General features: G+C 48.0%; 1 protein-coding gene across 1 annotated transcript in view; it reads left to right on the top strand.

The window, feature by feature from the left end:
* HSD17B7 (hydroxysteroid 17-beta dehydrogenase 7) overlaps positions 1–15,180 on the top strand; it is a 110,449-nt gene that overhangs the window by 29,431 nt on the left and 65,838 nt on the right. Inside the window, exons 5-6 of the mRNA XM_075321979.1 lie at positions 2,654–2,848; positions 4,222–4,326. Of these exons, the coding sequence (XP_075178094.1) occupies positions 2,654–2,848; positions 4,222–4,326 (300 nt within the window). The remainder of the gene's footprint in view (positions 1–2,653; positions 2,849–4,221; positions 4,327–15,180) is intronic.

Raw genomic sequence — 15,180 nt, 5'->3', positions numbered from 1 at the left:
GTGCGCTCTCTGTTGAAGCCCCGCCGTCATTCCATCAGGCACCTCATGCAGGTGCTGGGTCAGATGGTGGCGTCAATGGAAGCGGTTCCCTTTGCCCAGTTCCATCTGCGTCCCCTGCAGCTGGACATTCTCCGCTGTTGGGACAAGCGGACCTCTTCCTTGCACAGGCTAGTGGCTCTGTCGCCACAGACCAGGAGCTCTCTTCAGTGGTGGCTTCGGCCCCTCTCTGTCCCAGGGACGCTCCTTTCTGGCCCCGTCCTGGGTGATTCTCACCACGGATGTCAGTCTATCCGGCTGGGGAGCAGTGTTTCTACACCACTGAGCACAGGGCACTTGGACTTCGTCCGAATCAGCCCTCTCGATCAATGTGCTGGAAATCAGAGCTGTGCTCCTAGCTCTCGTAGCCTTTCACCACCTGTTGGCGGGCAAGCACATTCGAGTCCAGTCAGACAACGCGACAGCAGTTGCCTACATCAAGCACCAGGGCGGGACTCGCAGCCGCCTAGCAATGTTGGAAGTTCAACGTATCCTTCAGTGGACGGAGGACTCAAAGTCCACCATATCCGCAGTCCACATCCCAGGCGTAGAAAACTGGGAGGCAGATTATCTCAGCCGTCAAACCGTGAACAGCGGCGAGTGGGCCCTGCATCCGGCAGTGTTCCGGTCAATCTGCCGCAAGTGGGGCACTCCGGAAGTGGATCTAATGGCATCCCGGCACAACAACAAGGTCCCGGTTTACGTGGCTCGCTCCCACGATCCTCAGGCCTTGGCGGCGGACGCGCTGGTTCAGGATTGGTCCCAGTTCCGTCTGGCCTACGTATTTCCCCCTCTAACTCTCTTGCCCAGAGTCCTGCGCAAGATCAGAATGGAGGGCCGTCGGGTCATAATCATTGCTCCAGACTGGCCCAGGCGAGCCTGGTACCCAGACCTGCTCCGTCTGTCCGTAGAGGTGCCGTGGCATCTCCCGGACCGCCCAGACCTTCTCTCACAAGGTCCGTTTTTCCGCCAGAATTCTGCGGCTCTCAGATTGACGGCGTGGCTCTTGAGTCCTGGATCCTGACGGCTTCAGGCATTCCTTCCGAGGTCATCTCCACTATGACTCAGGCTCGGAAGTCTTCCTCGGCCAGGATTTACCACAGGACTTGGAGAATTTTCCTGTCCTGGTGTCGCTCTTCCAGCCATGCTCCTTGGCCGTTTTCCTTGCCGACCATCCTGTCCTTTCTACAGTCCGGTCTGCAGCTAGGACTATCCCTCAATTCCCTCAAGGGACAGGTTTCGGCTCTGTCAGTGTTGTTCCAGCGGCGTATCGCCCGACTGGCCCAGGTGCGCACCTTCATGCAGGGCGCATCTCACATCATTCCGCCTTACCGGCGGCCTCTGGATCCCTGGGACCTTAATCTGGTCCTCACGGCCTTACAGAAACCCCCCTTTGAGCCTCTTAGGGAGGTTTCTTTGTTTCGACTTTCACAGAAAGTGGTCTTTCTGGTGGCCATAACTTCTCTCAGGAGAGTCTCTGATTTGGCTGCGCTCTCTTCGGAGTCACCCTTTTTGGTTTTTCACCAAGACAAGGTGGTTCTCCGTCCGACTCCGGACTTTCTCCCTAAGGTGGTGTCTCCTTTCCACCTTAACCAGGACATTTCATTGCCTTCCCTTTGTCCGGCCCCTGTGCATCGCTTTGAGAAGGCGTTGCATACTTTAGATTTGGTGCGGGCGCTCCGGATCTATGTGTCACGCACCGCTGCTCTTAGGCGGTGCACCTCTCTTTTTGTGCTGACCACAGGTCAGCGCAAGGGTTTCTCGGCTTCTAAACCGACCCTAGCTCATTGGATTAGGTCGGCTATATCCGATGCCTACCAATGTTCTCAGGTGCCTCCCCCGCCGGGGATTAAGGCGCACTCGACCAGAGCTGTCGGTGCCTCTTGGGCTTTCAGGCACCAGGCTACGGCTCAGCAGGTCTGTCAGGCTGCCACTTGGTCTAGTATGCACACCTTTTCGAAGCACTACCAAGTGCATGCTCATGCTTCGGCAGATGCGAGCTTGGGCAGACGCATCCTTCAGGCGGCTGTCGCCCATTTGTGAAGTTAGGTTTTGCCTACTTCTCAGTTTTCTGTTTATTTCCCACCCATGGACTGCTTTGAGACGTCCCATGGTCTGGGTCTCCCATAAGGAACGATGAAGAAAAAGAGAATTTTGTTTACTTACCGTAAATTCTTTTTCTTATAGTTCCGACATGGGAGACCCAGCACCCTCCCTGTTGCCTGTTGGCAGTTCTTGTTCCGTGTGTTTTCACCGGCTGTTGTTGTAGACAGAGGTTCCGGTTATTCCGGGTTTTACTCTATCTCTACTTGTGGGTGGATGTCCTCCTTCAGCTTTTGCACTAAACTGGCTAAATTTGGTCATCCAGGGGGTGTATATGCTAGGAGGGAGGAGCTACACTTTTTAGTGTAGTACTTTGTGTGTCCTCCGGAGGCAGAAGCTATACACCCATGGTCTGGGTCTCCCATGTTGGAACTATAAGAAAAAGAATTTACGGTAAGTAAACAAAATTCTTTTTTTTTAATGTTTGTATTTTTTTAGATATTTCGTTTCTTTTAATAAATTTATTTTCAGAGACCCACTGTATGAAATACCATGAATTGTTTTTGTGTTACAGATTAAAGAACTAGAACCACTTTTGTGTCACACAGATAATCCATCCCAACTTATCTGGACATCATCCAGCAATGCCAGAAAATCCGCATTCAGTCTCTCGGACTATCAACATCGCCAAGGGCAGGAATCTTACAGCTCCTCTAAATACGCTACTGACTTACTTAGTGTAGCTTTAAACAGGCATTACAATAAAAGGGTTAGTTCTGGGTGTTCTTCACATGATCAGTTGTTTTCCTTTCTTGAATATGTTTGGGTATATTGCTGCTTAAAGTTAGTCTATTTTACATCACCTAAAGATCCCTTGTATTAAAAACTCAGGGTCTGGTCAATGAAGAAACTCATGTCTTCTAGAATAAGAGTCATTTTTGGTGCATTAATTCCGTTATTAGCCAAATAGCAGGATCCTTTTTATGTATTTTGTCTAATAGTATGGCAGACCCGTCCACTAAAGATACTGCCCTTATGTAAAGAAGTTTATCCGGGTCTCATCGTGAGATCTCACTGGTGCTTACCAAACCATTATAAAGAGGAGGAGTGTGTCCTCACAGGATCACAGAGCACTTCAGTCAGTCATTTTTTGTGAAACTGGGCATGGTCAGAATTTGCTAGATCTAGTCTCTGGTTATGGGACTGATTTCTTCAGATGGATATACCCTAAACATTTTAGATCTACAAAAATATCCAGATTTAGGCCAAATTCTGCCAACTCTTGGCCTCTTCATATTCTCATGACACACGAAAGCATAAAATCTAAATATTTGTCGAAATTTGAGCAGGTATGTTGTATCCTTTTTTAATATTTTTTTTTTTTCTTTTTTTCTGTGTGTGATGTTTGTAAAGACATTAATGTTCATTAACAAATGTGTACCTTCTCAATAGACCAGGCCTCAGTTCAAGGCAGAGATTGATCAGCTTTGTTTTTTTATCTTATTGTGCTGTCAACCTTGGACAAAAATTGTTCAGAAATGTCTAAATCTGTATTTTATAATAGTCCATGTAGACAACATTGTATACAAAATGAGGGGAGATCGGGTGTATGCCACGCTATCACCGCAGGAACAAATGTTGCTTATTCCATCTCTTTATTCTTTGTTCAGGTCAACACATTTCAGAGATCAGTCTCCTTCATCAGGATGACAAAGAACCATCAACAAGAGATTGTTGAGGGTTCTTTGATGTCCTGATGAAGGAGATGGTGATCTCTGAAACGCGTTGACGTGAACAAAGAATAAAGAGATGGAATAAGCAACATTTGTTCCTGTGGTGATAGCGCGGCATACACCCAATCTCCCCTCATTTTGTATACAATGTTGTCTACATGGACAGAGCTGCTGAGCTTCTTGATTGATATTAGCCCTGTACATCTGGGCTGGTATCAGTGCTGCAGATAAACAGCAGAGTCTAGGGTAGTTGCTGAGCCTCAGCGTTGGACCTAGGGAGCCCCAGCTTCTAGAAGAGAGTTGTCTGAAAAGGGACCACCTCTATCTGATCACATTGTACCTCCTAGAGAAATGGCATGTACCACAGTTTGAGAATCTAATAGAATAATTCTGTATTTTTCTCATACAGGGATTATATTCCAGCGTGGTATGTCCAGGTCTTGTTTTGACCAACCTTACTTATGGGATCTTGCCGTCTTTTTTCTGGATGTTAATCATGCCAATTATGTGGGTGGTAAGTACATAATTATGCTCGATTGATGTTGACATTTCTCTCTACTTTTTCATGGCACAGATAGGGCTATTATAATTGTACCACTACTCTAATGCAATACAAAGTAAATGTAATTTATCACCAAATATGTCTCTTGTGCCCAACATTCGTATAATGTTCTAATGTTTTTTCCTCACTTACTTTGTATGAGGTATCTCCATATGGCATTTATCTACACAGACTTTTATTTTAAATTAAGCTCAAAGTAGGTAGATGAAAGCTAATGACAGGGACTACAGGGTAACAAGCACTATGTACAGATAAAGAAAAATACCCCTATGTCAGGGCTGATGACTTTGTATCGGAGCTTCAAGGAGTAGAATTGGTGTGAATTAATTTGAAGGGCTCAGTCCAACATCAAGGTCAGTGGTCTGTGACCCTGAGAACAGCCTCTATTTTGAAACATATCTTATTAAACGTGTTATTAATGAGGTTTTCAAAATGAATGAAAAAGCTGCCATAGGAAACAATACTACAATAATAAGTAAACCGTGTATACTCATTTATCCCTTCCGACTTGTCTTCTGCTCACCTTGGCCCCTGTGGTGACATCTCTTGTACCCAACTAACTGCTGAAGCCAGTCACTGCTCTCAGCGATGTACAGCACAAGATTGTGGAGTCCAGTGATTGACTGTACACTTAAGGTACAGTCACACTAAGCGACATCGCTAGCAACATCGCTGCTAAGAAACGACTTTTGTGACGTAGCAGCGATGTTGCTAGTGATGTCGCTGTGTGTGACATCCAGCAACAAACTGGCCCCTGCTGTGAGGTCGCCGGTTGTTGCTGAATGTCCTGGACCATTTTTTAGTTGTTGCTCTCCCGCTGTGAAGCACACATCGCTGTGTGTGACAGCGAGAGAGCAACAACTAAATGTGCAGTGAGCAGGGAGCCGGCTTCTGCGGACGCTGGTAACCACGGTAAACATCAGGTAACCAAGAAGGCCTTACCTTGGTTACTCGATATTTACCTTCGTTACCAGCGTCCGCCGCTCTCACGCTGTCAGTGCCGGGTCCCTGCTCTCTGCACACGTAGCCGGAGTACACATCGGGTAATTAACCCGATGTGTACTGTGGCTAGATGTGCAGGGAGCCAGCGCTAAGCGGTGTGCGCTGGTAACCAAGGTAAATATCGGGTTGGTTACCCGATATTTACCTTAGTTACCAACCACAGCATGCTTCCACGCGTCGCTGGGGGCTGGTCACTGGTTGCTGGAGAGATCTGCTTGTGTGACAGCTCACCAGCAACCCGTGTAGCGACGCTCCAGCGATCCCTGCCAGGTCAGGTTGCTGGTGGGATCGCTGGAGCGTCGCTTAGTGTGACATCTCACCAGCGACCTCCTAGCAACTTACCAGTGATCCCTATCAGGTTGTGTCGTTGTTGGGATCGCTGGTAAGTTGTTTAGTGTGACTGGGCCTTTAAAGCACTGCTCTACCATTTTTGTTATCTTTCACCGCTGGAGTGATGCTTTAAAGATATTATCCACTACTTATACATTGTTGACCTATCCTTAGGATAGGCCATCAATGTCTAATCAACTGGGATCTGATTCCCCGTACCCTCACCGATCAGCTGATGGCAGTGGCAGCAGTTTGGACGAAAACGCTCAATTTTGGAGCAGCTATATCTCCTGGTATTGGCAATGGCCAGGTACTGCACATCCACCTCATACTCAAATCAATAGGAGGCGGATATGCAGTCCCTAGCCTCAGCGACTATCAAATGATGGAGAAGCTTTGTAACTGAGCATTTCTAGCCACCTGCTGCCACTTCTGGCACTGAGAATAGGTGATTGGCGGCGATGTCGGGTGTCGGACCCTGGCCGGTCAGTCTTTGATGACCTATGCTAATGATGAATTTAAAAAGGTTGTCCACTACTTAAACATTCATAACCTAAGTCCACTGCCTCCTGTCATATACTGACATTACGGCAGCTTCACTTTTTTGCCATTGCAGACCTGCGGCACCATCTTTTGGCTGTAACTTATGACTGTCTGGAAGTCAGAAGTTACTACACAAGCTCCCAATGCATTTCTGAGATCCAGAACGAGGTCAGAACAAGGAACAGAGATGTATTGGAGAGTGACCCTTGTGTGCTCCATGAAACACAGGAGATCGACTATTGCATTTAATTTCTTAGTGACATAACTAAGTTTGACCTTAATGACCAGGCCAAATTTTTAAAAAGCTGACCAGTGTAAAATATGAAGTAAGAACTGTAAAGCTTCAATGGATCCCAGTGATTCTGAGATTGTGGGTTTTTTTTGTTACATTTTACTTTATGGCAGGGTTAAGTTTAGATCAATATTTTTATCATTTGTGAAAATATCTTAATTTTGCCAAAAGTTCGAAAATCTCGCAAGTTTCAAACTTTCAATTTTTGTATACTTGTACCAGTTAGTCATATTGTACAAAAGAATTAAATAGCATTTCCCATATGTCTAGTTTACAGCTGCATAATTCTTCAAACGTCTTTTTATTTGGGTGTTAGGCTATGTGCGCACTTTGCGTGTTCACCTGCGTTTCCGCAGCGTTTTGAACTGCAGCGTTTTCATACAAAAAAGCATGCGTTTTGATTTTTCCATAATGGTCTATGGAAAATGGGGATTTCCTGTCCGCACTTTGCGTTTGCAAACGCTGCGTTTTATTTGCATAATTTGTGGCAAAAACCATGCGTTCAAAGAAGCAGCATGTCAATTGTTTTTGCCATTTGGCCTGCGTTTTGCTAACATTAGAGTCAATGAGAAGTTGCAAAAAGTAAGTAACATCAAAATTCCAGCGTTTAACCTGCTTTTTAGCTGCAGAAAGAATGCGTATTGGACTACATAAACGCATGCTTTTCTGACATCAAAATATTGCAATGATATGTCCCTTTACACACACACAGTCCGACATTTAAAATAACGAAAAATATTAATTTATTGCTATTTTAGTGATAAATTGTATAAAACCGCTATAATTATATGAAATATAACTATTTTCGTTATGATTTCAATAATTATATATGTGTTCCTTTTTTTTCCCCCTTTTTTCATTGTGTTTGACTGTTTAAACTTTATTTAGCAGTGTCTTTATGTCAAAACGCATCTGTCTAAACGCAATGGAAAAGCATGTAAAAGGCGCTAAAAACGCGGCTAAAACGCATGCGTATTTACCGCGATTTTGTGGTCAAAATCAACTTTGTCAAAAGCAATTTCTACCAAAGGATGCGTTTTAGAACTGCAACTAGGACGACGCAAATTGCGGACATAGCCTTAGACGGGTTCAAATTTTAGCACCAATTTCTTATATTTTCAAGAAATTTAGTGCTACACAGTAATTAATTCAAAGTGGAATGAGCAAAAAAAAGTAATTTTCCCTCTAAAATGTTGCTTTAGAACCAATAATTTTGCTTTTACAAGAGAGAGCATGAGAAAATGGACCCCAGAACTTATCATTTCTTCTGATTGTGCTGATATCCTTCATGTGTTCAGAAACCTCTGTTTGGGCACACGGCAGGGCACAGAAGGGAAGGAACAATATTTACGTTTTGAAATACAAATTTGGCTGAAATAGATTGCGGACATCATGTCGCATTTGCAGGGCCCCTAAGGTACCTAAAACAGCAGTGACCCTCCACAAGTGACCCCATTTTGGAAACTACACTGCTCAAAGATTTTATCCAGGGGTATAGTGAGCATTTTGAGCCCACAGGTACTTCACGGAATTTGATAACATTTTGTTGTCATATGGAGAATGTAATTTTTTTTTCATGAAAAGGTTGTTTTAGCCCTAAATGTTCTACTTTTGGAAGAGGTAACACGAAAAAGTGGACCCAATAGTTTGTTATGCTAATTCTTCTTTGCACGCAATATCCTACATGTTGTCAAAAAGTTCTGTTGCAAAATTGGCCTGGCTCAGAAGGGGAGAAGCAACATTTGGTACTTGAAATGTAATTTTTCCTGGAATAGATTGGAGAAACAACAGAAACCACAAGTGACCTCATTTTGGAAACGAGACCCATCAAGGAATTTATCTAATGATGTGTTGAGCTTGTTGAACCCATAGATGCTTCATAACATTTTTTAAAATGTGAATGTGAAATTTTTTTCTTTTCTTTTTTTTTGCTAAAATATCTATTTAGCCCTAAATTTAGAATTTTCACAATGGATAAAAGGAGAAACTGGACTAGATAATTTGTTAGGCAATTTCTCCCAAACAGCGTGATACCCCATATGTGGTCAAAACTGCTGTTTGGGCACATTGCGGGGCTCTGAAAGAAAATAACGCAATTTTATTTTTGGTGCATAAATTTGTCTGGACTAGTTGTAAATGCCATGTAACATTTGCCGAGCCCCTGACATACCAAAATAACAGAAGCCCCCTACAGGTGACCCTATTCTGGAAACTCAAGGAATTCATTTTGTTTTGTTCTGAGAATCTGTAACCTACACATGATTCACAAAACTTAATAACATTTATAGTTGAATATAAAAAATGAATTTTTTTCCACTAAAATTTTGCGTTCGCACTAAATTTATAATTTACAAAAGGGGTAATGGGAGAAAATGGACAGGACATTTTGTTACGCAGTTTTTACAGAAAGTGGCAGTACCCCATATGTGGTTGCACTCCACTGTTTGAGCACACAGTGGTGATATGAAGGAGCGCTACTTGGTTTTTAGAACTCTGATACTGTTTGAATAGATTATGGCCTCCATTAGCTGAGCCCCTGAGGTGCAAGATCAGCAGAAACCCCCAAGTGAACCCATATTGTAAACTTCACTGCTTGAAGAATTTATCTAGGGGTGTCGTGAGTATTTTTAACTCACAGGTGCCTCACAGAATTGTATAACATTGGGATGTGAAAAATGAACATTTTAGTGGTAAAAATGTTTAATTTTTTTACTAGCTGCAAATTTATTAGTTAGACAAGTCCATGGGAGAGCACAGCATGAACGGGTGTCAGTGGCATACCAAAAATACCAGGTATTGCTCTTAACACCTCAATCACTCATCAAAAACCTCTAGTAGAGTTCCTAATATTTTACACAAAAAAGAATGCAATTTATTAGATGTATTTTATTTTTTTTACATACTTTTTTTATATACCGTATTTTTCGGACCATAAGACGCACTTTTTCTTCGGCGCTCCATTGGGAGACCCAGACGATTGGGTGTATAGCACTGCCTCCGGAGGCCACACAAAGCAATTACACTAAAAAGTGTAAGGCCCCTCCCCTTCTGGCTATACACCCCCAGTGGGATCACTGGCTCACCAGTTTTCTGCTTTGTGCGAAGGAGGTCAGACATCCACGCATAGCTCCACTGTTTAGTCAGCAGTAGCTGCTGACTATATCGGATGGAAGAAAAGAGGGCCCATATGGGGCCCCCAGCATGCTCCCTTCTCACCCCACTTGTGGTTTGTAAGGTTGAGGTACCCATTGCGGGTACGGAGGCTGGAGCCCACATGCTGTTTTCCTTCCCCATCCCCCTGAGGGGCTCTGAGGAAGTGGGATCTTACCGGCCACCAAGCCCTGAGGCCGGGCTCCATCCACAGACCCATAGAACCTGCTGGATGTGGAGCGGGAGTGCCGTTCAGGGACAAGGCCCTGCATCTTTCAGGTACTCTGTGTCCCCGTATGGCAGGCCACGCACACCCCAGGCTTGCTGGGTGTGCTAGTGCGCCGGGGACTGTAGCGCTGTGCGCTGGGCTTATAGTCCCCGCAGATTACTGGGGGACTTTATGTGTGTGGATCGCCGCACCGACCGCCCCTGGAGCGGCGGCGCAGCTGCGACTTGTAGTGCGCCGGGGACGCGCCGACCGCGCTTTTACGGCGGCGGCGCTTCTAACTTTAGTCCCCGGTTTTCTGCGGCCTAGCTCCGCTTCGTTAACGCCCCCCACCCTGTCAATCAGGGTAGGGGAGAGACGTTGTTCAATCGGCAGCGCCGAGGGCTGGAGCACGATTTACATGCTCCAGCCCTCTCACTGAGCACAGTAGGACACAGGCTTCGCGCTTTTTCTCTGTGCACGCCCTAGGCCCGCCCCCAGGCTTGCAGCTCCCCAGGACGCCGGCAGCCATTATACACATGCAGTCTGGCTGGAGAACGGACGCAGGCTCTGAGGGACCCAGGCTAGGGGTTTCTGGCGACCACACACCCGCGCTAAGCGGGCGGTAAGCAGCACATACGTGCGGCCCCACTAGTGCCACAGTGTTATATTTGTGTACTGCACTGTAAGGTCGCTTCTTGGCTGTACACCCTATATTGCTTTGAGGAGACAACAGCATGTCATCCGCAAAACGCAAGGGTGCCAAGGCACGGGCTGTATACACTGCTTGTACAGCATGTGGGGCTAATCTACCAGCAGGCTCCAACGACTCTCATTGTGTGCAATGTTCAGTCCCAGTGGCACTTCGTCAGCCAGAGCCTATTGTGGTGGTAGCCCAGGCAGAGACGCCTGTGAACCCTACCCCGGTGACGGGGACAGAATTTGCAGTCTTTGCTGATAAAATGTCTGTGACTATGACAAAAATCCTGGAGACCTTGCAGTCCAGGCCAGTTGCTCAGACCATGGACACCGCTGTGTCTATGTTCCCCGGCCCCCCTCAGCTGGAATTAATCCGTAATTCAAGGGGGTCCCAGGCATCACAGGCTGAGGGCTCTGACTCCGATGACAGTCCCAGTCCGCCTAAGCGAGCTCGCTGGGAGAGACCCTCCACGTCATCACGCGGATCAGGGTCTCAGCGAGAAGGGTCTCTATATGATGGCTCAGAGGTGGGTGATCAGGAGTCTTGTCCTGACGCCGCACTCAATTTGGATACGCCAGATGGTGACGCCATGGTAAATGACCTTATAGCGGCCATCAATAGGCTGTTGGATATTTCTCCCTCAGCCCCTTCAGCAGAGGAGGCAGCTGCACAGCAGGAGAAATTCCATTTCCTGTATCCCAAGCGTAAATTGAGTACTTTTCTGGACCACTCTGACTTCAGAGAATCCATCCAGAAACACAATACTTATCCGGACAAGCGTTTTTCTAAACGCCTTAAGGATACCCGTTATCCTTTTCCCCCTGACGTGGTCAAACGCTGGACCCAGTGTCCAAAAGTGGACCCTCCAATATCCAGGCTTGCAGCTAGATCCATAGTTGCAGTGGAAGATGGGGCTTCACTTAAAGATGCCAATGACAGACAGATGGACCTTTGGTTGAAATCTGTCTATGAAGCTATTGGCGCGTCGTTTGCTCCAGCATTCGCGGCCGTGTGGGCGCTCCAAGCTATTTCAGCTGGTCTGGCACAGATGGACTCTCTCATACGTCCAGCAGTGCCGCAAGTGGCGTCCCTAACTACGCAAATGTCTGCGTTTGCGACCTACGCTATCAATGCGGTACTGGACTCTACGAGCCGTACCTCAATGGCATCCGCCAACTCTGTAGTTTTGCGCAGAGCCTTGTGGTTAAAGGAATGGAAAGCAGATTCTGCTTCTAAAAAATGTTTAACCAGCTTGCCATTATCTGGAGACAGACTGTTTGGTGAGCAATTGGCGGAAATCATTAAACAGTCCAAAGGTAAGGACTCCTCCTTACCCCAGCCCAGATCAAGCAAACCTCCACAGAGGAAGTGGCAGTCAAAGTTTCGGTCCTTTCGAGGCTCGGGCAAGCCCCAATTCTCCTCGTCCAAAGGGACTCAGAAAGAGCAAAGGAGCTCTGATTCCTGGCGGGCTCACTCACGCCCCAAGAAAGCAACCGGAGGTACCGCTTCCAAGGCGGCTGCCTCATGACTTTCGGCCGCCTCCCTCCGCATCCTCGGTCGGTGGCAGGCTCTCCCGCTTTTGCGACATTTGGCTGCCACAGGTCAAAGACCGGTGGGTAACAAACATTTTGTCTCACGGGTACAGGATAGAGTTCAGTTCTCGTCCTCAGCCTCGGTTCTTCAGAACTTCCCCACATCCCGACCGAGCAGATGCCCTTCTGCAGGCGGTGAATTCTCTAAGAGCAGAAGGAGTGGTGGTCCCTGTTCCTCTTCAGGAACGAGGTCAAGGTTTTTACTCCAATCTCTTTGTGGTGCCAAAAAAGGACGGCTCATTCCGTCCTGTTCTGGACCTAAAACTGCTCAACAAGCATGTGAACGCCAGGCGGTTCCGGATGGAATCCCTCCGCTCAGTCATTGCCTCAATGTCTCAAGGAGATTTCCTAGCATCAATAGACATCAAGGATGCTTATCTCCACGTGCCGATTGCTACAGAGCACCAACGCTTTCTACGCTTCGTGATAGGAGACGACCATCTTCAGTTCGTAGCTCTGCCATTTGGTCTGGCGACAGCCCCACGGGTGTTCACCAAGATCATGGCGGCAGTGGTAGCAGTCTTGCACTCTCAGGGACACTCTGTGATCCCTTACTTGGACGATCTACTGGTCAAGGCACCCTCTCGAGGCATGGCAACTCAGCTTGACGGTTGCACTGGAGACTCTCCAGACGTTCGGGTGGATCATCAACTTCTCAAAGTCAAATCTGTCACCGACCCAATCACTAACGTATCTTGGCATGGAGTTTCATACTCTCTCAGCGATAGTGAAGCTTCCGCTGGACAAGCAGCGGTCTCTACAGACTGGGGTGCAGGCTCTCCTTCAAAGTCAGTCGCACTCCTTAAGACGCCTCATGCACTTCCTCGGGAAGATGGTGGCGGCAATGGAGGCGGTTCCGTTTGCGCAGTTTCATCTGCGCCCACTTCAATGGGACATTCTCCGCCAATGGGACGGGAAGTCAAAATCCCTGGACAGGAAAGTCTCCCTTTCCCAGACGGCAAAGGACTCTCTGCAGTGGTGGCTTCTTCCCACCTCATTATCACAGGGAAGATCCTTCCTACCACCGTCTTGGGCGGTGGTCACGACAGACGCGAGTCTGTCAGGGTGGGGAGCAGTTTTTCTCCACCACAGGGCTCAGGGTACGTGGACTCAGCAGGAGTCCACCCTTCAGATCAATGTTCTGGAAATCAGAGCAGTGTATCTTGCCCTACTAGCCTTCCAGCAGTGGCTGGAAGGAAGGCAGATCCGAATTCAGTCGGACAACTCCACAGCTGTGGCATACATCAACCACCAAGGGGGGACACGCAGTCGGCAAGCCTTCCAGGAAGTCCGGCGGATTCTGATGTGGGTGGAAGCCACGGCCTCCACCATATCCGCAGTTCACATCCCCGGCGTAGAAAACTGGGAAGCAGACTTCCTCAGTCGCCAGGGCATGGACGCAGGGGAATGGTCCCTTCACCCAGACGTGTTTCAGGAAATCTGTCGCCGATGGGGAAGGCCGGACGTCGACCTCATGGCGTCCCGGCACAACAACAAGGTCCCAACCTTCATGGCACGGTCTCGCGATCAAAGAGCGCTGGCGGCAGACGCCCTAGTGCAAGATTGGTCGCAGTTCCGGCTCCCTTATGTGTTTCCACCTCTGGCACTCTTGCCCAGAGTGCTACGCAAGATCAGATCCGATTGCAGCCGCGTCATACTCGTCGCCCCAGACTGGCCGAGGAGGGCGTGGTATCCGGATCTGTGGCAGCTCACGGTCGGCCAACCGTGGGCACTACCAGACCGACCAGACTTACTGTCCCAAGGGCCGTTTTTCCATCGGAATTCTGCGGCCCTGAACCTGACTGTGTGGCCATTGAGTCCTGGATCCTAGCGTCTTCAGGATTATCCCAAGGGGTCGTTGCCACCATGAGACAGGCTAGGAAGCCCACGTCCGCTAAGATCTACCACAGAACGTGGAGGATATTCTTATCCTGGTGCTCTGCTCAGGGAGTGTCCCCCTGGCCATTTGCATTGCCTACCTTTCTTTCTTTCCTGCAATCTGGGTTAGAAAAAGGTTTGTCGCTCGGCTCCCTTAAAGGTCAGGTCTCGGCGCTATCCGTCTTTTTTCAGAGGCGTTTGGCACGCCTTCCTAAGGTGCGAACGTTCCTACAGGGGGTTTGCCATATCGTACCCCCGTACAAGCGGCCGTTAGATCCATGGGATCTGAACAGGGTACTAGTTGCCCTCCAGAAGCCGCCCTTCGAGCCTCTGAGGGAGGTTTCACTTTCTAGACTATCACAGAAAGTGGCTTTTCTGGTAGCGATCACATCTCTTCGGAGAGTGTCTGAGCTGGCAGCGCTATCATCCAAGGCTCCCTTCCTGGTCTTCCACCAGGACAAGGTAGTGCTGCGCCTCATTCAGGAGTTTCTCCCGAAGGTGGTATCCTCTTTTCATCTTAATCAGGATATCTCTTTGCCTTCGTTTTGTCCTCATGCAGTTCATCGGTATGAGAAGGATTTACATTTGTTGGATCTGGTGAGAGCACTCAGAATCTACATTTCCCGCACGGCGCCCTTGCGCCGTTCGGATGCACTCTTTGTCCTTGTCGCTGGTAAGCGCAAAGGGTCGCAGGCTTCTAAGGCCACCCTGGCTCGATGGATCAAAGAACCAATTCTTGAAGCCTACCGTTCTGCTGGGCTTCCGGTTCCATCAGGGCTGAAGGCCCATTCTACCAGAGCCGTGGGTGCGTCCTGGGCATTGCGACACCAGGCTACGGCTCAACAGGTGTGCCAGGCAGCTACCTGGTCGAGTCTGCACACTTTCACCAAACATTATCAGGTGCATACCTATGCTTCGGCGGACGCCAGCCTAGGTAGAAGAGCCTGCAGGCGGCAGTTGCCTCCCTATAGGGGAGGGCTGTCTTGCAGCTCTAACATGAGGTATTCTTTACCCACCCAGGGACAGCTTTTGGACGTCCCAATCGTCTGGGTCTCCCAATGGAGCGCCGAAGAAGAAGGGAATTTTGTTACTTACCGTAAATTCCTTTTCTTCT

The sequence above is a fragment of the Anomaloglossus baeobatrachus genome, chromosome 8, assembly GCF_048569485.1.
Source record: "Anomaloglossus baeobatrachus isolate aAnoBae1 chromosome 8, aAnoBae1.hap1, whole genome shotgun sequence".
Classification (NCBI taxonomy): domain Eukaryota; kingdom Metazoa; phylum Chordata; class Amphibia; order Anura; family Aromobatidae; genus Anomaloglossus; species Anomaloglossus baeobatrachus.
This window is presented reverse-complemented; position numbering and strand designations above follow the sequence as displayed.